The sequence below is a fragment of the Alexandromys fortis genome, unplaced genomic scaffold (assembly GCF_014885135.2).
Source record: "Alexandromys fortis isolate MF-2015 unplaced genomic scaffold, M_Fortis_MF-2015_v1.1 scaffold_42, whole genome shotgun sequence".
Classification (NCBI taxonomy): Eukaryota; Metazoa; Chordata; class Mammalia; order Rodentia; family Cricetidae; genus Alexandromys; species Alexandromys fortis.
In genome coordinates, this window is record NW_026067934.1 from 576233 (window position 1) to 602054 (window position 25822).

The 25822-nt window shown below is 47.4% G+C and overlaps 1 protein-coding gene across 4 annotated transcripts; it reads right to left on the reverse strand.

The window, feature by feature from the left end:
• Positions 1-3940: 3940 nt before the first annotated feature.
• On the reverse strand, positions 3941-22663 carry LOC126504030 (cytochrome P450 4F5). 4 transcript variants are annotated; one of them, XM_050146019.1, is made up of 13 exons: positions 22532-22663; positions 15799-15997; positions 14264-14408; positions 11609-11662; positions 11394-11521; positions 10129-10250; positions 8652-8922; positions 8314-8380; positions 7979-8108; positions 4809-4942; positions 4633-4697; positions 4398-4480; positions 3941-4167 (listed from the first exon to the last, which is right to left on the reverse strand). In XM_050146019.1, exons 2-13 carry the CDS (start codon positions 15994-15996, stop codon positions 3990-3992), a joined length of 1575 nt encoding a protein of 524 aa, XP_050001976.1. In that variant the 5' UTR covers position 15997; positions 22532-22663; the 3' UTR covers positions 3941-3989. The 4 variants fall into 4 exon arrangements, 3 of the variants coding, with proteins under 3 accessions (XP_050001976.1, XP_050001974.1, XP_050001975.1); XM_050146017.1 differs by lacking the exon at positions 22532-22663 and adding an exon at positions 16393-16474; XM_050146018.1 differs by lacking the exon at positions 22532-22663 and adding an exon at positions 16258-16400.
• Positions 22664-25822: the final 3159 nt, after the last annotated feature.

Below are 25822 nucleotides of genomic sequence, written 5' to 3' on the forward strand. Positions count from 1 at the left end.
CTACTCACTCAGCTCTCTCTCTCTTTTCTCTGTGCTTTACACCTTGAAGGTTGGACCTCCCATTCCTCTTTTTTGAATTTTTCCCTTACAATAAGAATAATCTTGGACTACTCTTTTGGAGTTAGCTTAGGATTATTTGACTCGTGCTTGTCCCCCATCTCTGCTTTTATGCGTTCTGCTTCAGAGACTGACTTGTTTGGTTGTTTCTTTTGTCTCAACTATAGCAAGGCTTTATTCTGCTATTCTAAAGAATCCCTGGACACCAAACCATCCCTGGGAGGTAAGATGTGGGGCACAATTTCTATGGCCTCACTCACTGTCCACAGCCAATAATGGTTCCCTCAGGGACCCAAGCATTCCCCTTTTCCATTCCAGCCCTAGTGGCGTCTGGTGAGAACTGAGACTGGAGAAGGAATAAAGTGGGGGAGCATTATGGAACCCAAAGCTTTGCTCTGTGGGTGTCAGAGTGGCAGACACAGTCTCCCACTCCCTCCACTGGCCCGTCCTTGTCCCACCTGCCACAGCCCTTTAGTGCAATGAGTTGTAGGGAGCTGCTTGTTCATCCAGACCACCCAGAACTGAAATAATCACTCAGAAACTGTATTAATTAAAACACTGCTTGGCCTGTTAGCTCTAACTTCTTATTGGCTAACTCTTACATCTTAACCCATTTCCATTAATCTGTGTATCACCTTCATGTGGCAGTGGCTTACCGGCTAAAGTTCCGGCATCCATCTCTGGTGGTGGTTCCATGGCTTCTCTGACTCCGCCCATCTTTCTCTCAGCATTCAGGTCTGTCTTCCCTGCCTACCTAAGTTCTACCCTATCACAGGCCAAGGCAGTTTCTTTATTCATTAACCAAGAAAACCAGCACAGACAGAAGGACCTCCCACACCAATGAGTATAAGTTACCTTCAGGCAGAAGGCATGGACAACACAGACCCATGGACATGTGTAAATCAGAACAGGGGGCGTGGCAGGGAGTGGCACCTAAACCAAAGGCAATGAAGGCAAGGGAAATGCAAAGCTTACCACGTAAGCTTTATTCAGGCACTGTGGGTCCTCCATTCCCAGAGACAGAAATCACGACAGAAGTAATAGGTAAATTTATAAAAGGGTCACAGGCCCAGCCTTTCTAAGGGCTGATCCCAGATGGCTAATGCTGTTGCTTGGTCTTCCCCTGCACCACCACCCCCCCAAGCAGGACATGCCAGAGTCACCATCTTCCGACTCAGAGAATTCTTCTGGACTCTCAGGATAATGGGTGAGCAAACACCATGCATACCTTGCAGCTGGCCTTGCAAACGTGGCACTGAACTGGGTTGGGCCACATGTAGGGAACAATGCGACCAGGGATCCTGATGCCTGAAGAGCAGCAACCATCACCCTTCAGGAATGACCCACCGGGAAATGGATAAGTGTTCAAAATGCATTTGGTCAAGAGCATAGGATTTTTTTTTAATTCGCTAAAGAGAAGAAAACACACTAATGGCTGATTTTTTTAAAAAAAGAAGAAGAAGAAGAAGAAGAAGAAGAAGAAGAAGAAGAAGAAGAAGAAGAAGAAGAAGAAGAAGAAGAAGAAATAAAACTAAGAACCTCCCTTGTCACCTCTCAGGTTAAGAAAGGGGTAAAATGTTGGCTTATACAATCCACTGTAGCATGTAACCTGAAAAAAAATAACTTTTTGTTAAAACAAGAAAAACCAAGAAGACCTTGAGCACTCTTGGTCCTTCAAGGAGCTTGGATTTGTCAGCCAAAAGTAAGAAATAAACTCGGGTCCATACATACATTTTTAAAGCAGTCAGACTGGCCTTGCCATCAGCAGAATGGGATGTCCTAGGACAGAGATGAGCCTCCCCGGCCCACCAGCCACGTGTCTGAGAGCGGAAGCCAATGCTCACTTCCACAGCTCACGTATCCAAAGCTGAAGCCACTCCCAGAAGTCCGACCACAAGCAGCCATGCTGTGGGTCCTGGCCTACAGGCCAGCAAGGGCATTCAGCCACTGCTTAGCCTGATTCTCTAGACACAGCTGACATCATCTGTGGGTTCTTGAGGGTGGGTGGCAGGCAAGGGAACACAAACGCACACACACACACACACCACACACAGCACACACACACACACCACACACAGCACACACACACACACACACACACACACACACACACACACACTAGGTCCACTTTTTCCTCTTGCTGGCATCATCGAGACACAGGTTCATTGTTTGCATCAGATAAGCTACAGGGACAGTCACTGAGCCACTGGTGCCTGAGAGGCCGTGCATCAAGACACCACACTTTATAGAGCCCATTGAAGTTGGGGGGCTCCGGGAAGAACGGGGAGAGGCTCGGCTCGGGCTTCAGCGGATCTGGCTCCAGGTAAATTTGACACCGTGCTCAAAAGCATTGGGTAGGTTGGGTTTCGACACTGAGGACATAGCTGATGACATAACTACCTTCTAGGTTGGTAGGGTCCCAGGCACAGCCAAAGTAGAGGTAGGCCAGGATCCAGACTGGAAGGCTATCTGTTTAAATATCATAGTGCTGCCAGGTGTCTCAGTCCGACTGCTGGGCAGCTTTGGGTCTGACTTGGCATTGAAGTGGTCAGAACTGATGCAGAGCCCCCACCCTACCCCATCCCAGGACCAAGGTGTGTGGTGAGGTACTCGGGGAGGGTAAGGTGTCCATATGAAAGTCTCACAATGCCGAGTGTTCTGTCCGGAATTACCTCGGGGGAGTAGACCTGAAAGCCTTGCTTCACAGGTCAAGGATGGAGACCTGAGAACCAGGCACCAAGGCTGCCAGACAGCAGGTGGTGAAGCACTCATTGTCTGCCTGGCTGGGAGTGATGGGGCAGATGGGCAGGTTGTCCTTGCAGAGGGCGCCAGCATGAGGCCAGTGATGGCCAGCAATCCAGCAGCCTGTCTGCACCCTATCAGGGCTTGGTCTGACTCCAGTCATAGTGCCAGATCCCACATCTGCCTCCTGGCCTCAGTGACCCCAGCACAACTTCCCCTTCCCTGCCTCCTGCTGAGCCCCAAACCCCCGAATCTATTTCTCAAGTCAGGAATTTTAGCTGGTTTAGTTTTTGTTTTTGGAGACATAGTTTCATTATGTCTCCCAGACTGGTCTCAAACTTTTTATATAGTCCAAGATAGTCTCCAACTCATTATCCCCTCTCACCCTCCCAAGTCCTGGGATTTCGGGTACGTGGCACCATGCCCATCTGACAGTTTCAATGGTCTCATGATGAGGGGGGAGGAGGAATCAGAGCCCAAAACTGCTATAAGAAAGGAAAATTATAAGAATCTTGCGAAGCCAGTGGGATTCTCGGTGAACATCGCCCAGGACAAAAGGGAAATGAAGGATCCTATAAGTGTAATTTCATACATTTTAAGCTGCTTTAGTGATCTTAGTTATTACAAACCTTGAATGTCATTTAACACACTTCTCAAGGGTGCCAAGATGTCCCTTTTCTGAGAAACCATTTTACTCAGACTTTACAAATATCCCTCCAGGTGTAATGCAGCAGCCCATTCCAGTAAGTGCAACACTAAGAAGACAAAAACTGGATGATCGCTTCAAATATGATGACGCAGAAGATGAAGAGGAGGTAGAAGAAAACGGAAACAGTGCAATTAAGGCTTTACTTCGGTGCCTAGGAGGCTCCAGCGGGCCTGAAACCCCACTCCCTCTCCTACTCAGCTCAGAAAACTACAGTGGCTCTTGCAGGATGAAGTTCAAACTTGAGCTGGAAAAGAACTGCCATCGGCATGGAAGCCTTGCATGGCTAATCAGCAAACAGTAGGGTTCTCCGGCTCAAACACAGCAGCCCAGCCTCTTCCCTCCCAGAGTACAGCTGGTTCTGTTGCTCTCCAGCGCCCCCCGCTGGTCATTAACCGGGCTCGGTTTATTCTGGGATCCACCGAGTTCGGGGGGGGGGGGGGGGGGGGGGGTCCCGGGGGGGGGGGGGGGGGGGGGGGGGGTGTCACTGTGCACCCGACTTCAGCGGCTCCACCCGCAACCACAGCCCGCCCTCCGCGCGCAGGATCAGCTCCGGCTTCCGGCGCGGCGCCTTGTCGTCCGGCAGGAGGCGGAAGCGCAGCAGTGTCAGCGCCAGCGCCACTTTCATCTCGCTCATGGCGAAAGTCTGTCCTATGCAGTTCCTGCGGGAGGGCGGGGTGGGAGACTCGGATGCACCGGGACCCAACCAGGCACCATCAGACCCAACCTGACCCGGTCCGGGCGGCGCATGGTCAGCCCTTTGCCTTCCATCCCCAGGCTCTGCAGACTTACCCGCACGCCCTAAGCCGAGGCTGGGAAGAAGACCCAGAACCCAGTCACCTCAACTCCTGTTCCCACTGACAGTCCCAGACTCTGGCCCATCCAGGCTCACCTGGGCCCCGCGGAGAAGGGAATAAAAGCCAGAGGTGATCTCTTCTGAGGGTTTTCTGGGTCAAAGCGGAAGGGGTCGTAGGTCTGGGGGAGAGGCAAGATTAGTCTTCTAGGTTGGGTCTCTGAACACAGCCAGCCAACCCCAGAAAATTCTGACATGGAAAGAGGAGACAGCTTGTTTCCAGGATAAGGCCGAACCCCTCCCCAGGTCCCAGAGATGCCCAAGGATCCCCCACCTCAGGGTCTGGCCACACTGAAGGATTGTGATGAATACCAAAGATGCTGATGACACAGATGTTCCCTGTTGGGCAGGAACATCTAGTCAGTATCAGGTCTGAGCTGCCCCTAGGGACCATCACCATACTCATGGGCCTCCCCTCTGCACCTCCCCTCAGCCATGTCCCTGAGGCACCTTTGGGGATGACCCTGCCATCAGGTAGCGCAATATCCTGGGCGCAGCTGCGCAGAAGGTCTATGACCGGAGGATGCAGCCGCAGACTCTCCTTGATGCACATGGTCAGGAAGGGCAGCTGGGCCAGGTCGTCCCTGAGGAAACCACCACACAATTATCCAGGAGCAAAAACAAAGCCCTGCTCAGCCTCACTGACACGCAGTTGGATTTTTACCACTTCCCTGGCAACCTTAGTTCTGTAATAAATTATATTCCAGATGAAGTCAATAAGTTCGCCCGTCCCTTTGCTTGTCGCTAGCTATTAAAAACAACCATGAACTCCTTATAGTTCCCATCCCACTTCCCAAGTTTAGAGGTCACAGGTGTCAACTGAGATCTGGATCAAAGATGAACCCCTCCCCCATCACAAAAAAAACATCAGAAAAAAAAAACCCTGAAATATTTCTAATTAAAGCATAAACTTCCAAATTGATCCTTAAACCATTTGATAAACTTGCAATGCAAAAGCTTTCAAATTTTTATACGATGACCTGACTGTGGTGATCCTCGTGAAAGTGAAGGGTGGAAGATCAGGAATAAATAAGTAAATGGACAACCTGGGCTATAAGAGACCTTGCATCAGAAATGATTTATATAACGAAATAACAAGAGCAGAAATACAGATCCTTAAAGGCCATAAAGTTATTTCAATGAAAATATGTATTCCCTGGGAAAGTGGTGATGGGAAAAAGGACCCTTTACTATAAAGGCATCAGGTTCTCTCTCTCTCTCTCTCTCTCTCTCTCTCTCTCTCTCTCTCTCTCTCTCTGTTTTTTAAGACAGGACTTCTAGGTGTAGCCCTGACTGTCTTGGAATTTGCTTCTAGACCAGACTAGTGTTGAGCTCAGAGATCTGCCTGCCCCTGCCTCCAACATGCTGGGATTAAAGTCATGAGCCACCTACATCACCCAGCTAGTCCTTTCTATATTAATTTTCAGTACTATCCATTAACCCTTTAGCTGTTTTTTGTCTTTTTAAAATGCATTTTTGCACTTTTAGACATGTATATAGTACATATTATCCTGGAAGGGCTCTCTCGTCTCCTCCCTCTCCCTCTGCCCTCCCTTTGCCCTCCTGTCTTATCTGTTTGGGACCTGATGAAGTTAAAGTTGCTTGAATGAGCATGGCGGGAGGGGGGGAAGAGAGAGAATTTGTATTTTAGAACCTAAAAATTCTTTCGCAGGACTGGATATCACAGAGCCTTGCATGATAGACAAGTGTCCACCACTCACTACATCCGTTCTCAACAACGTTATTCCAGTTAAAAGAGCTAAACTTCATGCAGAGGCAAGCCAATTTAAAAATTAAAGATGGAGCCAATCTACCAGTCACTAAAACCTCTTACAAAACTGTAGTGATAAAAATGAAAATAAGTTTTTAAAAACTAAAGTTACTAAGGAGACCTGTGGACTATAGAGGTGAGGTGGGCACAAGACAGTCCATACACTCCTGGGAAATGGGCAGGCAGTTTGGAGGAAGATGCTTAAAAAACTGGCATTAAGCAAACTAAAAGAATGAAATGCAGCCAGCCAAAGAATCCCAGGATTGGAGTAGAGAAGGCAGGAGGACCAGAGGTCAAAGTCAGCCTCAGTTACAGAGTAAGCTGGAGGTTGTCGTTACCTCAGCAAGCAGAGTCTCAATAAATAAATAGATAGACAGACAGACAGATGCATTCAATGCTTGCACACCATGGTTGCCCATACCTTTAAATCCAGCACTTGGAAGACAGGCAGGCAAATCTTTATGAGTTTGAGACCAGCCTGATTCACACAGTGAGTTCCAGGCCAGCCAAGGCAACACAGTGTAACCCTATCTAAAAAAATTCTTAGCCCCTCCAAATACAGCCCCTCTCAAATACATCAGGAATACTAAAACTATAAGTTAGGGAGCATGTCTATTGTACCAAAGACTTGTCATCTCTTCATGGTGAGAATATTGAAAATCCTTTTTTTTCCCTCTTGGTATTTTCAATGAACAAAATGTTACTGAAAAGTAGACCAAGATACAGGATGGAATTTCACAAGGATTGAAAACGAAGTGTTCCACTGATTGCTGTAGGAAAGGGAGCAAGGGAGGTAAAGGGGAGGGGATGGGCGATGAGAACATGAGAGAATTGGATGGTGAGGGGAGGAAGAAGGATGGAGTGGGAAAGGAATGAAAGAGAGATCTTGATAGAGAGAAGCACTATGGGGTGAGGGAGAAACCTGGTGCTAGGGAAACTTCCAAAGAATCCACAAGGATGACCCCAGCTAAGACTCCTAGCAATAGTGGAAAGGGTACCCAAACTGGCCTTCCCCTGTAATCACATTGGTAAATACCCCAACTATCATCATAGAGCCAGTAACTGATGGAACCAGATGCAGAGATCCACAACCAAACACAAGGCAAAGCTCTGGAAATCCAATCTAAGAGAGGGAGGAGGGAATATATGAACAAGGGAGGTCAAGGTCATGATGGAAAAATCTACAGAGACAGCTGAACCAAGCTCATGGAAACTTACGAACTCTAGGCCGACAGCTGTGGAGCCTCCATGGGATGAAACTAGCCCCTCCACTATGTGGGAGACAGTGGTGAAGCTTGGACTATCTGAGGGTCCCCTGGCATTAGGACAAGGATTTATCCCTGGTCCATGAGTTAGCTTATTAGAGCCCATTCCCAATGGTGGGATGTCATGCTCAGGCTTGGTCCTGTCCCAACTTAATGTGCCAGACTTTGTTGACTCCCCATCGGAGGAGTGCTTACCCATTGGGAGGAGTAGATGGAGGGTGGGCTAGAAGGGAGGAAAAGGAGGTGAGAGGAAGAGCTGTGATTAGAATTAAAATAAAGAAAAAAATTGAAAAGAAAAAAGAGGTGTCCCTGAACTACAAACAGAAAAATGGTATAACAGCCAATGGAAATTCAGGAGACGGGAGGAAGAGACTCAAGAAAAACAAACTGGGTTTGAAAGCAGCCATAATGAACCCTACTATGCTGTGTGCAATGCAATCAACTAAATGAAGAGACACCCAAGCTCAGCATGACATCCCCAATACAAAGGTGTTAGGATACTGTGAGTCAGCCTTGGCTGCATAAGCAGACCCTATATCAAAATCTCAGAAGTAGCACCAGAGACAACATGGACCGGAGCTCACCACTCAATCTCCTCGGGTTCTCGGTCCCTCAACAGCTCCCGCACCTCCTGCCGGCAGCGCTCCTGGTATTCCGGGTGCCTCGCCAGGTTATACAGGATCCAGGAGAGCCCACTGGCTGTGGTGTCATGGCCTGAAGGGTAGACAGACAGGCAAGCTTGGGTCTCTGGCATTTTCCAGCACAATGGAGTAAAGTGCCCAGAATAAAGTCCCCAGAGAATGATGGGGAAGGTATGGATGGACAGAATGGAAGGATTTCAGATTCCCCACAATACCCACATGGGATCAACAGACCTCTAGCTCCTCTGGAGTCTCACACAGGGACCAGGGACTCTCACCTCCAAACATGAAGGTGTCAGCCTCTGCCCGGATGTCCTCATCAGACAGCTCCTTTCCGTGTTCATCCTGTAGACAAAACAAGACCCTCAATTTATACCATATCTGAGGTGATAAGAGACAGGTTCTGATACCCACTGTGCACACAGGATGCCTCCATTTCTTCCTTGGTGTTCTGTCCCCATCAAAAAAAAAGGTACCTCTAAAATATATCCGTCATGTGCCTAATTTTCCTAAGCACCATTTGTAACTCCCCAGTACTGTGCTGATCAAGTCCAGCATCTTCAATTTATACATGGAACATTAACGTTCCTAAAACCCAGATCCCACATAAACCCACCTTGGCCAGCAGGAGCACATCAATGAAGTCCAAAGTCTTGGATTTAGTCCTGGATTTCAGGAACTCGTCAACACTTTGGCTGGAGAGGGTGCGGCGTCTCTCCCTGATGACAGCATCTGTGAAGTTGTGCACCAGGTCACAGGCCTCGAGGAAGCGCCGCCCGTCAGCAGTGCGGTAGTACAGGAAGTCCACATACAGGAAGAGCTGCTGGGACCTTTTTACCATGAGGGAACTGAGCTCCAAAATGGCAGCAATGTATTCACTGGGAGACCTGCAGTTCAGGCCAGAGAGGAAGCAACTTAGCACACACAAAAACCCCAGAGAAGCTCCAGCCAGAGTCCCAGGTCCAGGATCCATCTTGAAAAGGACATCCACAAAGCACAAATTCTGTTTCCTGTTTCCCATGAGTAGCTCCCTGATCCAGGTTTCCAGGGCATAAATGGACATCATTTCCTCTTCTAATTCACTCAGCATCTGCTCCTGCTCTTCTCCCTTGGTTTCTTGTGACTCTGCCCAGGCTCAGACCCTCCTCTCCTGGTTCCTTGCATCCTGTATCTCCATGAAGCTCCTTTGTTGATTAGATTGTCCAAGCTCACTGTAACCAGGACTCCCCTCTGTACAGACACTTTCTCTTATGACCTGGAAAACTCAGGATGGAGTTCACACCCTTCTGGCTAGGTAACGCCTTTAAGATCTGGTCCCTCACTGAAAATGGTGACTCCTGGCTGTGATCCCAACACATAGGAGGTGGATGCAGGAGGATCAGAAGCACAAGTCCAATATCATCTACATAGTGAGCTCCAGGCCAGACTAAGCACAGATTGAGATGAACTCAAGAAAAAAAAAAGAGAGGGAAGGGAAGGGAAGGAGAAAAAACGTGGTACTGTCTAATGTTCTGCAGTGTTTAACTTTGAGAATCTACATCACACTGAGCTGCACCAAAGATTAATAAAGCATATCCCTGTGTATGTCAGAGATGGTGTTTAGTCTCCAGATCAAATTAAATGAGTGTTTAAAGCCCACACTGAACATGGACAGCTTCTTCCCACTAAATGGGGTCACATGGATGAGGAGGGAAGAAGGAAGAAGCTTGCTGGCACAGACATGTTCTCTCTGCACTTCTCTGCCATGATGGTGGGAACGTACCAATCCACCACGATGGACTGAAACCACAGAATAAACTACATCTTTCCCTCTTAGCTTGTTTCACTTGCGATATTTTACTATGAAACTGTAACACGCTGTTGAGTGTCCTGCCGAAGATGCCTCCTTCTGAACGGCCTCTTTCACCCACTACCTCCTACCCCTCCTTGCCTTTATGCACACCTCCCTAGAAGAACAACTCATCCTCTTTTTTCCTGTCCCACTTTTGATCCAACTCCTGCAGAGTCTCTTCTACTCTCTCTAGGCAGCCCTCCATCTCCAAACTACTTCCTCAGTACCTGCCCCACATCCCAAGGCTGAGACAGGGACTCACTCTTGACAGTTGCTGTCAAAGCCAAAGAGGCATTTCTGCAGACTGTCCAACGTCATGAGGCTGATGTTATCAAACATTTCCAGTCGTGCGCTGCCCTCCAAGGCTAGGCGCTTCCACTTGTCCTGACCAGAGGAGGGAACAGACATGGGGTTAAGCCTTTGATCCTTGAGTCCCTTCCCAACCCTAAACACTGGAACAGGCACCTGACCCCAGAGAAGAACGACTCTGGTGGGAGCAAAAAAACAGTACAGGCGAAGCCCTTGGTTCACCTTCTGTGTGCTCTCGGTCTGCTTGCTGCCTTCTCCTAGGTCCTGTTTGTCAAGTCTTCAGCCACAGTTAAGCTCAGGATCGATTACCCAGTAAACTATAGAAGTGCTCACTCTGCCATTCACGCTCGCTTACTTTTTGTAAACTTGGAGAACACGGACCTCTCCTACCTTTGGTTTCATCGTCCAAAATATAACACCTCTGCCTCACAGCAATATGGAAATTACATCATTCAACATAAACGGTAGACCTGATGTAATATTCTATATGCAGAAGGTGTTCAATAAGTGTCAACAGTGGTTACCATCCTCAATAGTATAATTATAGTTGGCTACAGAAATGGACCCAGTTTTCTCTAAGTCCTCCATTCTCAGACTTCACAATGTGTCCATATAAAGTTTCGGCTTTCACCCTTTTTGAACCAGCATTTTTCATGCTTGAAAACCCAGAGTGAACTCAGCTCTACCCAATACCATTTTTAAATGAGTTTTGACCATAATCTTGACCCCTGCCCAACCCACTTCTCCCAGAAGGATCTAAGTTTTTTGAGACAAGGTCTTGTTGTTAATGTAGTCTGGACTGGCCTGAAATTCACAGTCTTTCTTCCTCAGTCTCCCCGGGCTGGGATTGAGAAGTGCCTCACCATGGCCATCTTAGGGGCAACACAGTCTAAGCTAGTATTCTACAGAGAAAGAGCTACGTTGATAGTCAGTGCTAACCAGATGACTGACTCTCCAGGGCTTCTGCAAAGGAGAGTAGATACTGGTCTGCTAGGTGCCCCATCTATATGGAAAGAGTATGACTCCAAGGTGTCCTTCTGATCACCTTTTAAGTTCAGATTATTATCCTTATTTTAAAGATGGGGAAACTGAGGTTTGGTGAGGAAAACTGATGTCCCCAAGTCCATGCAGCAGAAACACACCTTCAGACTACATCTGGCTGAAGTCACTCCCTGTTCTTCAGTGTTCTTTATGGGACCCTGGGTTTGAGGAACTCACGTGCATGATGTTCACGCTCTTATTAAAATTCTTCACATAGGGCTTCAGGATGTCAAAGTGGAAGGCAGGTGTCAGCAGGCGGCGATGGCGGCTCCACTTGTCACCTGAACTCAGGAAGAGCCCATCCCCTGGAAGGGAAGCCATGGCAGTGGGCAAAGATGGAAGCTTCCTCTGATCCCCAAGGTGTCCCCTGATCCTCACCTTGAGGTACTCACCCAGCCAGGGCTTCAGGAAACGTAATAAAGTCATGTCCTTGGGGGCCACCATAGCTGCCATGAAGGAAGACAATCAGAGGCCGTAGAGAGGGTGAAAGGTGAACTTTGGGAGAGGGTGGGGACTCCCAGCCCCAGGGTTCCCCATTTCCCCTCCAAACACAGGAAGGTGGGAAGGGAACAGGGACAAAGAAAGCAGGGAAGAGAAAGGAGGTGAGACAAAACCAGACCAGACTGCAGCTGCAGAAAGAGCAAAGGTCATCCCGGCAGGGCCCCAGCATGCCTTCACATGGCTACTACATGGTCCATTCTGTCTTCTATATCTGAGCTCAGCACAGCACTCTACAGGCCTTGCAAAGACCTAGGACACACCTTCATTAGCAGCTCTCTGACATGTCCTGACATATCCTGGTATATATGACAGGGGCACATGTCATCACAACCTGTCATAGACACAACACACATGATATTCCCTGACATGACACAACACTGGTGTGTAAAAGTCTGGCATGACCTAATTGTGCCCTTCAGAATGACACTGAAATATGGTCCCTTTTGAGTCGCAAATGTGTCCTAGATATGTCCCAGACCCCTCTAGTTCTCTCCTCTATGCCACACTAAGCATTAAGCTTTCAAAATTAAGGGTGCCTCTATTCTCAGAGCCAAGTGCCAACTGGGAAGAAGTTGTCTCTGCCTTCTCCAGCCATCAAGCAGCCCCAGGACCTACCAACCAGACACAGCTAACCCATCGGGACTCCAGGGGACATCCCCTGCAGTACTCGGCATACCATCTCTGTCCCAAACCATCTCCAGTTTGGGGGTCTCTTTTACAAAGGTGGCTGGGACAGCCAAAACTCATTGAACCAGCAGGTGGGGAGGAGTTCACATTGTGTCACGTGCCTCCCCCAATCTCAGCTGTTCACCTAGGAGGCACCATCTTGCAGGAATGCTGTTTATGTCATTGGGGACATGAGAGAAATAAAAAGGCATTGTGTTGTTCTGTACTATACAGAACCATTTGCACTCCATATTGTGCAAGGAATCTGCATGCACACATTGTAAATAGTACAATGTTGCAAGGAACAATTTGTTCATCCCGGCCCATCCCGGCCGCCCAGAGCTGAAATAATCACACAGAAACTGTATTAATTAAATCACTGCTTGGCCCATTAGCTCTAGCATCTTTTTGGCTAACTCTTACATCTTAATTTAACCCATTTCTATTAATCTATGTATCACATGGGGTCGTGGTCTGCCAGCAAAGTTTCAGCATGTCTATCTCCAGCAGCGGATCCATGGCGTCTCTCTCTCAGCCTACCTTCTTCCAGAATTCAGTCCACTTGTCCCCGCCTACCTAAGTTCTGACCTATCACAGGCCAAGGCAGTTTCTTCATTCATTAACCAATAAAAGCAACACATAGACAGAAGGATTTACCACACATTGCTATTAGTTTGAAGTTCTGAGGTAACTATGGAGAATACCCAGAAGAATGGGAGACCCACATCACAGAGCCTCATCAAACTCAGAGTCTTTAGGAATGTTCGAACCAGCAACACACTTTGGATCTTGGAGGCAAGACTAAACATGGAACCAGAAGGTTGAGACTGGGGTCTGGAAGTTCTGCCTGCTTTTGCTGCACGCACAGGAGACACAGTCATGTTTAAGGCTGTTGACTCACTATCTTCTCAGAACACAGACTTGGTAAATTATGAGCAATTTAAAGATTCAGTCACTGGAGAGATGGCTCAATGGTTGTGAGCACTTGTTCCTGCAGAAGACCTGGGTTTAGTTCTCCTTATCCACATGACAACTCACTATCACCTGTAACTCTGCTTACAAATAATCTCACACCCTCTTATGGCCCCTGAGGGTACTGCATGGTACACACACATCCATGCTGGCAAATAATCACACATATAAAATAAAAACAGAAAAATAAATAAAAATAAAATAAAATAAAAACAAAGGCCTGGCACAGTCATGCACACCTTTAATACCAGGACCCAAGGGACAGAAGCAGATGGATCTCTGTGAGTTCAAGGCCATCCTGATCTACAAAGTGAATTCCAGACCACCTAAGGCTATACAGTGCCTCAAATAAACTAAATAAATGCCTCAAAAAGAAATCATTTTTAAGAGACTCTGGATCCCCAGGACTTACTGACCAGACAGTGTAACTCAACAGATGAACTCCAGGGCAATGAGAGATCCCACCGTGATAAGGTATGAAGAGGTCCCAAGGATAGCAGCTCAAGTTGCTTGCTGTCCTCCACATTCATGCGCACACACACATGCACCCACAGGCACATGCATAAACATATACACACAAAAAGATTCTTCAAAGAGAGTTTTGTTTTTCCTGTTCTAGGTTGTAACCTATGACTTTGTCCATGGTAGACAAGTGTTCTACTGCTGAGTATATCCTCAGCCAATACATTCACTTTCCTGGCTTAGATCGTACTTAGGGTTGAACTTCCCTCTCTCACAGCTCAAGCAGATCTCCGCAGCAGAACCTTATCCAAGTTCACTCAGCTACAGAGACATGGGCACCGTTGGGAATAGCCCCATCTGCTGCTCAGCCTGGTCAATCAGAGGATAGGAAGGACTTGGACAAGAGACAAAGAAAAGGCCAAGTGTTGGGATCCTAAAAGAGATACCTGAGGCATGGAGCAGGGGGGCAACAAATGCAGGGTCAACAAGTCTCAGCACAGGGATGACGGGTCCCAGCCAATAGAGTTGGACATCTCGGAAGGTCTGGCCCATTTCAGTCACCAACTGCATGCCTTCCTCATTGTTCTGAATCTGGGGAGGGAAAAAGTTGAGGCAATCCAGGCAGAGTGTTTCAGATGTTCCCACCCTCTGCCCACCACACAGCACCTCTCACCCTGCTACTTGGGTCATTCATCTGTGTCTCTTGATGAGTTAATCTGAGTTCAACTACGAGTGTCCCTTCCTGTGTCCTGCATCTGTCTACACGCCTCCCTGATGTACCACTCTCATCTCTTTATTTGTGACCTAGATATAGATAATTGATGGATCAGTGGACAGACAGATACATTCATATACACAGATTTTGAATAGTAGTGACAGAGGTATGAACTAATTCATAGAGGGATTGGAGGAGATAGATAGATGACTGATAGATAGATAGATAGATAGATAGATAGATAGATAGATAGATAGATATAGTTGATAGATTCATAGGGGGATTGAAGGAGGTAGGTAGATAGATAGATAGACAGACTGACTGACTGCTGATAATTATACAGAAAATACATAGATAGATAAGATAGATAACATAGATACATGGAGAGGTATGATAGACAAATGACTAGAGAAGTGGGTCTAAATACATACGTGTGTGTATATGTGTGTGTTTATCTCTTTACCATAATTCTGTTTCCTTTGTCTTTCTCTTCATTTCCTTCATCTAATCATCTCTCTCTCTCTCTCTCTCTCTCTCTCTCTCTCTCTCTCTTTCTCTCATCTCTGGGTATGTGTATTTCCTTTTTTCTTATGGGATTTTCCCCCTATGGCTAAATCACCTCTCTCCTCTTCCCTCCCTCATCCCCTCTATCCTCCCCTCCAGGTAATTTCGTGACACACACCTCCCTCACTTGTCCCCAACCCCAGCAGAGCCCGCTGACACCCTCTGGGCAGGCATCTCCCTAGATTTACAGCAAAGGATCATGAAGGTTCCCAAATCTTGTTTCCCAGATCAGGATAGATGTGAACTTGGAAGTCAACTAATGGGGAAAATGATGGTCAGCTCAGGAGCTGGACCCTGAGGTAAGGAGGCAGCTTTAAGTAAGATAGGGGAGGGAAGATGGGAGAGGGTGGCAGGGGAATCATGTGGCAAGATCAGGGGAAGGAGGACCCAGCAGCAGACAGAGGAGTCTCGGGGAGCTCAGGGGAGACCAGTGAGGACATCAGCCCGGACCCAAACAGGAACTTCTGGGGAAGATAGAGAAGCCAATGCACCAGAGAGCATCCAAGACTGAGAGAATGTGACCCACACTGGAGCCGGTGCACAGGTGTGACAGAAAAGCAAATGGATGTGCTGGTGTGATGAGCAGACGGGGGCTCACTTTGCCTCCCTGACTTCTGGCTGCCTCGGACCACTCCTGACCTCTCCTGACTCCTAGGGAGCACATCCACCCAAAGCCCCAGTCCTATCTGCTGCTATACTCACCTGGCCCAGGTGACCCAAAAACCAATTCCTTCTAGGGGACTCAGGGAAGCATCTGAGGCGGGAGCAGTTCTCACAGAATGAGTAGGTCCAGGCAAGAATTCTAGCCACAAGCCAGGAAGCCGCTCCAAGCAACAGAAGATGCCATGGAGAGGCCAACACGGAGGTCGGGTCCAGCCCGGGGGCACTCAGCTCCAGCATCCTGCAAAGCAGATCAACACAGCGGGGAGATTATGGGGTTCGGGAGAAAGACTGGGAAACTCCAGAATTACTGAGCAAGGGCGCAGACTGTGCGCTTGAAGCATAACAAGGAAGGAAGGGGAGATCCACACCCACCCAGGGAGAGAGAGTAAGTGCGCAAGAGAAGGACCAGGAGGGGAAGGGATACACAGACAAGAGCTGTTCAGAGTCTGAAATAGCTCAGCCTCAAGCGCGTGGAACTGGCCTCAGGCAGTTAGTTACCCAGAACCCAGGGTCGCTTATGCCAGCTGGCTCCAAGGAGACACCCCAATGCTGTTAAGCCGTTCCTGATCAGCGGCAGGACCCTCTCTTGCCTCACACCCCAGGACTGTACCGTATTTCAGGGGCAGCCTGTACCTCAAGACTTTCCCACTTCTGTGAAAAGCATTTATCCTCTGCTTCCTAACTGCAGGGAGCTGTGTAGGAGGCTGGGCTGCATCTGGGCTGAACCAATCACTCGCAAGCTCAACCACTTCCTTCCTGCCCGGGCAGCAAGCCAAAACTAGTTGGGCAAGGTCAGCGTGGAGTGCAGCAGAACTCAGACGCGCTGCACGCAAGGGGACCTTTTGGCTGCAGCTCTTCTGAGTCAAGGCCAAAGGTGACTCTGGGTCATCAACTTTACAGCCACCCCTGCCCTTCCAAGCCCAGTGGTCTACAGATTAAACCCACGAAGGCAGAAGTACAGCTGCCAAGAAACCTGGCTCAAGATAGGACAGTTCCAGAGCATCTCCCCAGATTCTCTGCACAAACGGCAGCGTGCAGAACTTCTCACTGCAGCCTGGCAGAGTTAAGACCTATCCTCCAGCAGCCCAGTATTCCATACTAAAGCAGAGAATCTAGCCAGGGCTAGACCGAGGAGATGAAAGCTCTAACTGGGAAAACACACCGGAGGCTGAAGGCTCATAGTTCAGAGCGGAAGTGTGGAGGACCAGAGGGAGCTGGAAAGAAGCTGTAGCTGAGGCAGTACAGGCCAGGAAGAGCAAGGCTGGGGTGAACAGCCTTCCCAGCGTGAAATGGGGCACTGCCCTTAAAGTTGACTTATGTTGTCCAGAAACTATCCTTAACAGCCGTGTCTTGGACTCAGCAGTTGCTAAACCCACACATGGTGATACTCCACATTTGTTAGTTAACTAGGAGGGACAAACAGGCCACCAAAGCAGGGACATAAAGAACAATGGCGGTAGCTGACTGGCATTGATACAGAACGATAAGGGCAGTGGTCGGTGGACAAATCCAGATGGGTCAGCTCGGGGCTCCCTAAATCAGAAATGAGGGGCAATGGTGGCTGAAAAGTTTCTGCACCCCAGTAAACCTCTCCGCCGATGCAATAATCCAAATCAGACCAAATCAAACTGAATTAGAAAAGGTTTAGTGACTACCAGCACTCTGAGGTGGCCTTTCAGACCTCCAGAGAGAGGAGACAGGGAAGGAAGACAGGAAAACCTTGTCACGTGTTTGTTCTCTGGGGGGGAAATTTAAATACCCTGTGGGAGTGGTCTTGAGCATCTCTGGGGAGGGGTCATCGTTTGGCAGGCTTTCTCCGGGGTGGAGTCTGAGTTGAGGCAATTCCCAAGGGAGGGGGCTTGGGATGGAACCTCCACCCAAACAGTGGCTAGGGTCCGTGATAGGGAAATCAGAATAAAGCAACTTCATGGTTTCCTTCCTCCCCAGGGGATTTTCCAGTGTTCTCCCACTTCCCTGATCAACTTTTCAACTTCACTGAAAAGTACTTAAAAAACACATGCAAATTCTTGCAATTATACAACTAATTATAGAACTGAAACCTGTGTGAAACAGACATCTGAGGAAAGCACTCACCTTTTCTAGAAGACTCCACACTGGAGGAGACACAAGGAAGGGCACTATAGGGACCACAACAGTCTAAAGCCCACATTTGTCAGGGCTGAGACCATGGCTGTGACGCTTGACCTGGCCTTTTTACCTTTTATTTTATTTTACTTACTTGATTTATGTGTAGGGGTATTTTGTCTGCATATATGTCTATGTACCACATGTATGCCAGATTCCAGAAGGTTTGCAGAGAAAAGGGTATCAGATCCCTGAGACTGGAGTTGCAGAAAGTCTCAAAGCACCATGTGGGTGCTGGGAATTGAACCCGGCTCCTCTGGAACCATAGTCAGTGCTCTTAACATCTAAGCCATCTCTCTAGACCTGGATGGCCCCTTTTCAAGGAGTATATTCTTGTTTCTTTCCTTGTTCTGATTAAACTCTTGACAGCTTTCTCTACTACCGTGTCCCAACCAAATTCTTCCCTTTCAGGAGCACAGGAACTCACACTGCTGCCAGAGCTGAGAGCAGAACGAACTGGCTCAAGGAGCCTCCTCAGGACATTGTGAATCTTTGACCTGATACAGGACCTGAGATCAAACACTGACTTTCAAAGGCTGGAGGAAGTCTGCTCTAAAGACACAGCTTCAGCATCTGTCTGAAGTCCTACCAGGCGTCTGAGGCCACACAGACTTTAGCCTTTCCAAACCCATAATCACAGGTGCCAATTTCTAAAAATAAACCTGCTAAGGTATAAGTACACAAAGATTACCCCTATAATCAGGCCATTGGGAGATTGACGCAAGAGGAATATGAACCAAGGCCAAGCTGGGCTACATATGATAAGTCAAATATATGACATATAGCAAAGTTTAATCTTCAGATAAATTACACAGACCCTGATATAATGGTCACAATAGTCAATCATTACTGTCATCTTGACTGGATCTAGAATCACCATGGAAGCAGACCTCTGAGGGTGCCCAGGAGAGTCTTTCCAGAAGGGTTGCCTGACCACCCTGAAAGTAGACAGCTTCATTCCCAGGACTGTGTTCTCTGGCTAAATAAAAAATAAGGAAATGAGCCAAATACCACACATAATTGTTTGGTTGAAAGCATCACCTCAGTTCCCTAATACCCCTTTATACAAAAAGTCCAGATTGTTTGCCCGAGGGCTTCACCCCAGCTCCTGGCATAAGCTCCCTCCCCTGGGAGTTGCCTCAGTCCAAACTCCACCTCAGAGAAAGCCCACCAGACAGTGACCCCTTCCCAGGGAAGGTCAAGACCACTCCCACAGGCTATTTATACACCCCACCCTCATCTCAGGGAATGAACACTTTGGTCTCCAAGTTTCACATGGTCTTTCCCTCTCCATGTTTTCCCGGGGCCACCTGGGAGTAAGGCCATCTATTAAACATGGGCATCTTTAATTCAGTTTAATTTGGTTTGATTGGAATTATTTGCGTCAGCAAAAAGGCTCCTCTAAGAGAAAATATCTAACAATCTCTTTGCTCCCTGACTAAGATATCATGTGACCAGCTGCCTCATGCTCTTTCCTCCTTATGTTTAGACCACGATGGACAGACGGTGAGCCAAAGGTATCCCTTCCTTTCTTGACTTACCTTTTCCAGCTACTTTATCCTGAGAAGGGATAGGTAACTGATGCATGAAGGAGACCCCACTCAGAGGGGGCTTCCTCTTGAATCCCCAGGTTAGATACAAACCACAACCAAACACTTGTTTCTGCAGAGAGGTCCTTTATTAAGCGGGGAAGAAATCAAAGTGGTTGCTTTCTGACTCAGGAAGAAAAGAGCAGCAAGTGACCTTGCAGGTGTAATTTTTAAGTGAAGAAAAAGGGGAGCTCTGTGTTAGAACGGATTAGGGTGAGGTGGGAAAGGGAGAAGGGAACAAGGGAAAGGGAGAAGGGACCAAGGGAGAGGGGGAGGCGGCATTACTGCCTCTGGAGGGAAAGGTGGCACATAGGCAAGTGACAGTTTGTAAAGGAAAAGGGGGAAAACCCATGATAGGGTGAGGCATTTCATTTTAATTGGGCTTGTTAAGTAGGTAAACCAAAGGGGGCTTTTGATTGCTGGACGTTGGTAGTCAGCCACAGAAAGAGGAAGTGACCAAATAAAGGGATAGACTTTGGTGGCTAGCTTTAGGAATGTAATCTAGGGTTTTGTTTTGCTTTGCTTTGTTTTGTTTTAGCAGGGCAAAAGGAATGGGGAGAAAGGCAGGCCTGCCAGAATCACATGGTTGAGTGAGCTAGAGTCCCTTCGGCTCAGAAAGTTTGTATAAGGGGTGAGGTCATAACCTGGCCATGTGGTTAGGAGGAATTTCACTGATTTGCTGAAGGAACATGGAGGAGTTTTGAATTCTGTGATATAAAATCCCAGATTACTGAACGAGACATGCTGATGAGTGTCCAGAGACCACAATGCTGAGAGAAATAGTGACAGCGGAGGCAGCGTTCCCGAGGATTCAGAGGGAGATAGAAATTTTTTGGGAACTGAGCTAGCAGACATCCATTTTAACATCAATTGTGTATTTTTTTTAAGCCATGGTCAGCTGAATCTCTGTTCTAGCTTTTGTTTGTTTGGTTTTGGTTTTTATAAACAAAATTGTAGGGCACATGGGCAGCAAAGATGGCGTCAAAAGGAAGTCAGACAGGCAGACCCTGAATCGTTTACACCAAGACCTGATTGGACACCAGAATCAGGCAAGATGATGTCAGCGTGTGAACAGCTTGTGGACAATAGAGTAAATGTAGGGTTTCTGGGCATGTGATAGGGTGACCTCTAAAATGATTGGCTGGCTCCCTTTCTCCCCATGGCCCTGTGGTTTTTTGCTTTAAAAGATCTTTACTGCTTTGATTTGACTCCCTGCTGGGTATATCTCCAGGATCAAGGGAGGCTGGGGAATGGGCGAGAGACGCACTTTTCTCAGACCCAGCTCATCCTCATCCAGGTGGGCTAAGACCCTGCACCTGGCGCCCAATGTGGGGATCGAACCCACGACCCTGAGATTTAAGAGTCTCATGCTCTACTGACTGAGCTTGCTGCGCCAATGCCCACCTTGCTCTCCCCCTGGAGGGGTTTCTAGGACATATTGATTGCCATTATGGGCCGTCTAAATGGACATCCATGCTATGGTGACTTCCCTTGAAGATGCCTTCTCTGTTCTCTCCTAAGCCTATCCCCGGTGCTTTTCATGTTTTTACTGACATAGCTCAGCCAGGCTCTGGATATGAAGACTTTAGAAACCAACAAGAAACACCAAGTTATGAAGGGTTCCAGCCTTGTCAGGGGTGAGCTCAATGTAAGAAGATGCTTGCTATAATCATGGTCCCTCAAGATATTCAAGAGCCCTTTAATTTATATTCCGATAGCTTATATATGGTTAGTTTACTTCCCCACCTTCCTAAGCACTTGTTAAACTGGATGATGACCCTATTTCCCCCCTTATGGTTACCCTCAGAGGCTTGTTGGAAGGACGAGGGGCTCCCATTCATATACAACATTTAAGAGGACAATCAAATCTCCCCAGATTTCTATCCATGGGAAATAATTGGGCTGATCAACTAGCTACTGTCCCATAAGTACTGGATCTTTTATTTTTACAGCATTAAGACTTATGCCAGGCTGGGCTGGGTGGTGGTGGCGCACGCCTTTAATCCCAGCACTCGGGAGGCAGAGGCAGGAGGATCTCTGTGAGTTCGAGGCCAGCCTGGTCTAAAAGAGCTAGTTCCAGGACAGGAACCAAAAGCCACGGAGAAACCCTGTCTCAAAAAAAAAAAAAAAAAGACTTATGCCAGGCACTTGGAGGAAGAACGCTGTTTTTATGCTGACCACTCTGGTATAGTCACTCAAAATCTCGACGAGATCAGGAAAGGAATGAAGGAGAGAAAAAAGGATTTAAGTACTAGTTGCTATAAACAATAGTTTGACTGGTCCCTCTGGTTAACCACGCTAATTTCAACATTACTGGGACCGCTCATAATACTTACCCTGATCTGTACTTTTGGGCCCTGCATATTCAACAGGTTAGTTAAACTCATAAACGTAAATCCTGGTCTCTGACCTATGGAGGCCCCGCTCCTGGGCCCCTTGCACCTTGATCTCCTCCCCAGAAAAGGTCAAGACCACTCCCCCACTCTATTTAAACTGCTCCCCAAAAAACAAGCATGTGTCGTCTCTGTCCTGTCAGTCTGTCCGTCTGTCCCTTTCCGGTTCCCCTCCCTCGGGGCCACTCGGGGCACAGGACTCCCATTAAACCTGGATATCTTTTAATTTGGTTTGTTTTGATTTGGCTTGATTGGGATTTTTGTGTCGGCAGAGAGCTCATGTTAGGAAATATTCTTAACAATAAGGACTAAAACTCAGGAGATCCAGCCCACGGATAAGCTCAGTGCCGAAGACTCCCACTATGTTCTGGGCAAACCTTAAGGAAAAGGTGCCAAAGGGGTGAACCTCACAAAGAGGCGGGCCTGAGCATGAACTTCAAAAAGAGGTGGGCCTAATTTAAAAGCAAAAAGGGGGGCATCTGTAGGGCACACGGGCAGCTAAGATGGCACCAGAAAGAAAGTCAGATAGGGTGACCTCTAAAATGATTGGCTGGCTCCTTTTTCTCCATGGCCCTGTGGGGTTTTTGCTTTAAAAGATGTTTTCTGGGCAAAAGAGCCTGGGGAATGGGCAAGAGATGCACTTACCTTTCCTCGGACCCAGCTCACTCTCATCCGGTTGGGCTAAGACCCTGCCTGCACATAATATTTCTCTCGATTATTTGGGAACCTCACAGCAAGCATGCCCATCTCGCTCACCTCCCAGTTCTGCCATGTCTGCCCCACCTCTGCCGATCAGTGCTACAAAGTGGTTACCTAGAGAGTTGTTGCCCCGGAATCAACTTTAAAGGCACACAGAGGCCATGGGGGCTACAGTCCAAGAGTGCCAGGCTACATCTCAGCCTGGCAACAGAACTTGGCAGCAACACATTGGTTTTTCGAGCACAAAAGGTATGAAAGTGATGGGGAACTTGGAGGCTTGCGCCAGACTTCCAGAAAGCCACGGAAGGCCCATGCATTATATTAAAATATGAGCCCCCTGAAGTGAGATAGAGACCCCAGACGGTGCAGATGCTAAGAGCTTTAAGTACAGAGTGGAGCTGGTTCATCAAAAAGACTGTTTCCTGTTAGCAGCAGATTGAAGGGACAAGGCTGCCGACAAGCTGCTGGAGAAGAAATGATTCCATCAGGAGCCCCAGATCCTGGGTGGACATGCAGTGGCAGGATTTTATTTTTTTTTTCTTGGTTGGTTTTGTTTGTTTATTTCCTCTGCTGGTGTTAGACTCAATCTGTCCTCATTACTTTTCTATATTATTCCCTTATGACTGGGCAATTTATTCCATACCCATTGGGTATTGGAAATATGTTACTTGGTCATTTTATTTTATTGCATATGGGCTCATAGTTGAGAGGGCACCTAAGAGACTTTGGACTTCTGACTCTTAACCAGTAGAGGGACTAAAGCTAACACTTTCCAGAGTCAATGAGTTGTGCACTGTGAGATGAAATGAAAGTTTATGGGCCAGGACCAACATCTGAACGTTGGCCTCTGCTCTCCACGTGCATGCCCAGCGCTCCACACACAAAAAGTAGTAAAACAGTCATAACTGGGGCTGGATGCGTGGTTCAGCAGCTAAGAGCGTTTGTGGCTCTTTCAAAGGACATGAGCTGTTTCCCAATACCATGTTAGGCATCTTACTACCACATGTGACTCCAAATTCAAGGCTCTGACACCCTCTCCTGCCTTTCCTTGTCAACTGTGCTGAGGAACAATACCATCACACAGACCCAAAACAGACACACAACGTTCACAACTGAGTCGACCCCAAATTTTACCTGACCCCTCTATGTTGCGCAAAGTTTTCTGGGTGACATTTATACACCCTGCAAGCACTGCTGTGGATTAGTGTGATCTGAAAACTATACAAAGCAAAGGTGGTAGTCACTCCAGCCTATGTAGTGGAGTCAGGACTGGGTCGTGCCTACTTGGAATCTCGCTGAGACTCAGCTCTTCAGTCAATGCAAAACTTAATTGTTTGTTACAAAACTCAAAATGAAATCTTTTCCACTTCCTTCAGTGAGTAAGCAACAGGAAAAGAGAGTAACAATATAGAGTCGGCTGGGCATGAAGCTGCGGAGGTCCAGCCGCAGACTGGGTTCAGGCCCTGAGACGGGGAAGGGGCGTCAGAGCAAAGAAGTGATTTACCCAACCCCCAGGTGAGTGGCACAAATGGCGGGCCCCGAGTAGTTCCAGTGTCTTTATTTCTATATCAAAACCAAGCATGCTTTTCCAAACAAACAAACTAGCTTTCCCCATCCTCCAACGTTAACGTCTGGCAAAAACAAATATGTCAAATATGTTTTTCCCAACTTTTACTTCAGAACATCTTTAAACCCAAAACAACACTTATCATTTTGCTACCTTGGCCAAATACCGAGCCAGGTACATCCTGTCTTTAGACAACTAGAGCCCACATTTTCAAGAACAACAATCTGTTCAAAACGTATTTACAGAAATAGGGGTGGTCTGTCTCCGATTCTGTCAGCACTGAATCAGAACAGCTCCTGCGTCTGGAGTGGCAGCCGACATCCCCAGATGAGAAACCTGAGAAGCATCGGCTCCCACAGAATTTTAAGGAGAGATACTCTAGGAAAAATAATGGCATTTTCAGGAACATCATATCTGTCCTATGCATGATTGACAAAATGACACCAAAACCACCAAGAGAATCAATGTTACAAGAGAGAAGAAAACGTGCAGGCCATGCGGTCCCAGCAGTACTCTGTGCTGTCCAGAAGTCCACTGGTCCTTTCTGAGTGAGACTGTCCCTGTGGGCTTTTGCCTCATCTGGAGACGCAATGAACAACCACTCATGTATTTGTATAAAACTAGGTCACACGGCTTAATGAAGCTTAATCGGAGAACACATGCACCATGTGACAGGCCCGGAACTCCAAACCGAAAACTGACGAAATAATTAGAGACAAAATTCAGTCAAGAACATAGGGACTGTTAGATGGATCCGCAGTTAAGAGTACTTGTTAAACAATCATAAGGAACAGAATTCGGATTCCAGTATAAACAAAAAATTGAACGTTGTGCACATACCTGTAATCGCAGGGGAGTGGATGCAAGAGGATTGCTGGGGCTCAGTGTTCTCTAACTTAGCTAAGAAAATGGGAGCCCTAGGTTCAGAGGGACTCTGCCTCAAAGAACTCAGCAGAGAGCGATTTTAAAACATCCTCTTCTGGCCTTTGTACACACAGGTGCATTCCCCAAAACACACGAGTGTGCATGTACTTATCCACATACAGATCTATCTAAATGAGTAGAGAAAACTAGACAAAAATAAGCATATATTTCACTTTAGTTTTAAAGCAGTTTATCAAGACAGGAAAATGTGACACTCTAATTCTGTTTGTTCTTTTTTTTTTTTTTGAGACATAATTTCAACGATTCCAGGATTGTCTGTAACTCATTATATAGTTGAAAATGACCTTGACTTTATCTTTCTGCATCCTTACCCCAGTGCCTAGAGTACAGGCATGTGCTTCTGTGTCTAAAACTCTGTTTTAATTTAAGTCTTATGATGAGAGGGGACTATTAAAAGCCCAGAAATAATAGGGAAGGGAGAAATACGAGATTCCCCCTGCATAGGTGGGAACTTCAGTGGAATACATCCCTAGGGAGAAGGAAGTGGGTGAGTCTACTAGTGTGATCTCATTTTAAATCTAAGTTGCCTTAGTGACATTGAAGATCACAAGTCATCATTTAACCTCATCCTCAAGGGCTCCAAGATTCCTGCCTCCTGAGAAACGGGTCCTTCAGTTCCACCATATTCCTTTAGCTATGACACGAGAGAGCTAATGCAATGGCCCTCTGCTGTAATCATGGCTGAGGCAGGAAAATCACTAAGAATGGATTGCAGAGAACAATGG

Coding starts and splice junctions, on each gene's coding strand:
- LOC126504030 (XM_050146019.1), bottom strand. CDS start 15,996: ATGCTGGAGCTGAGTGCCCCCGGGCTGGACCCGACCTCCGTGTTGGCC. Junction 8,381..8,651: donor ATGTGCTCCTGCTGGCCAAG/GTGGGTTTATGT, acceptor TTTTGTCTACAG/GATGAACACGGAAAGGAGCT. Junction 4,943..7,978: donor GAACCCGAGGAGATTGAGTG/GTGAGCTCCGGT, acceptor TGGTTTCCTCAG/GGACGACCTGGCCCAGCTGC.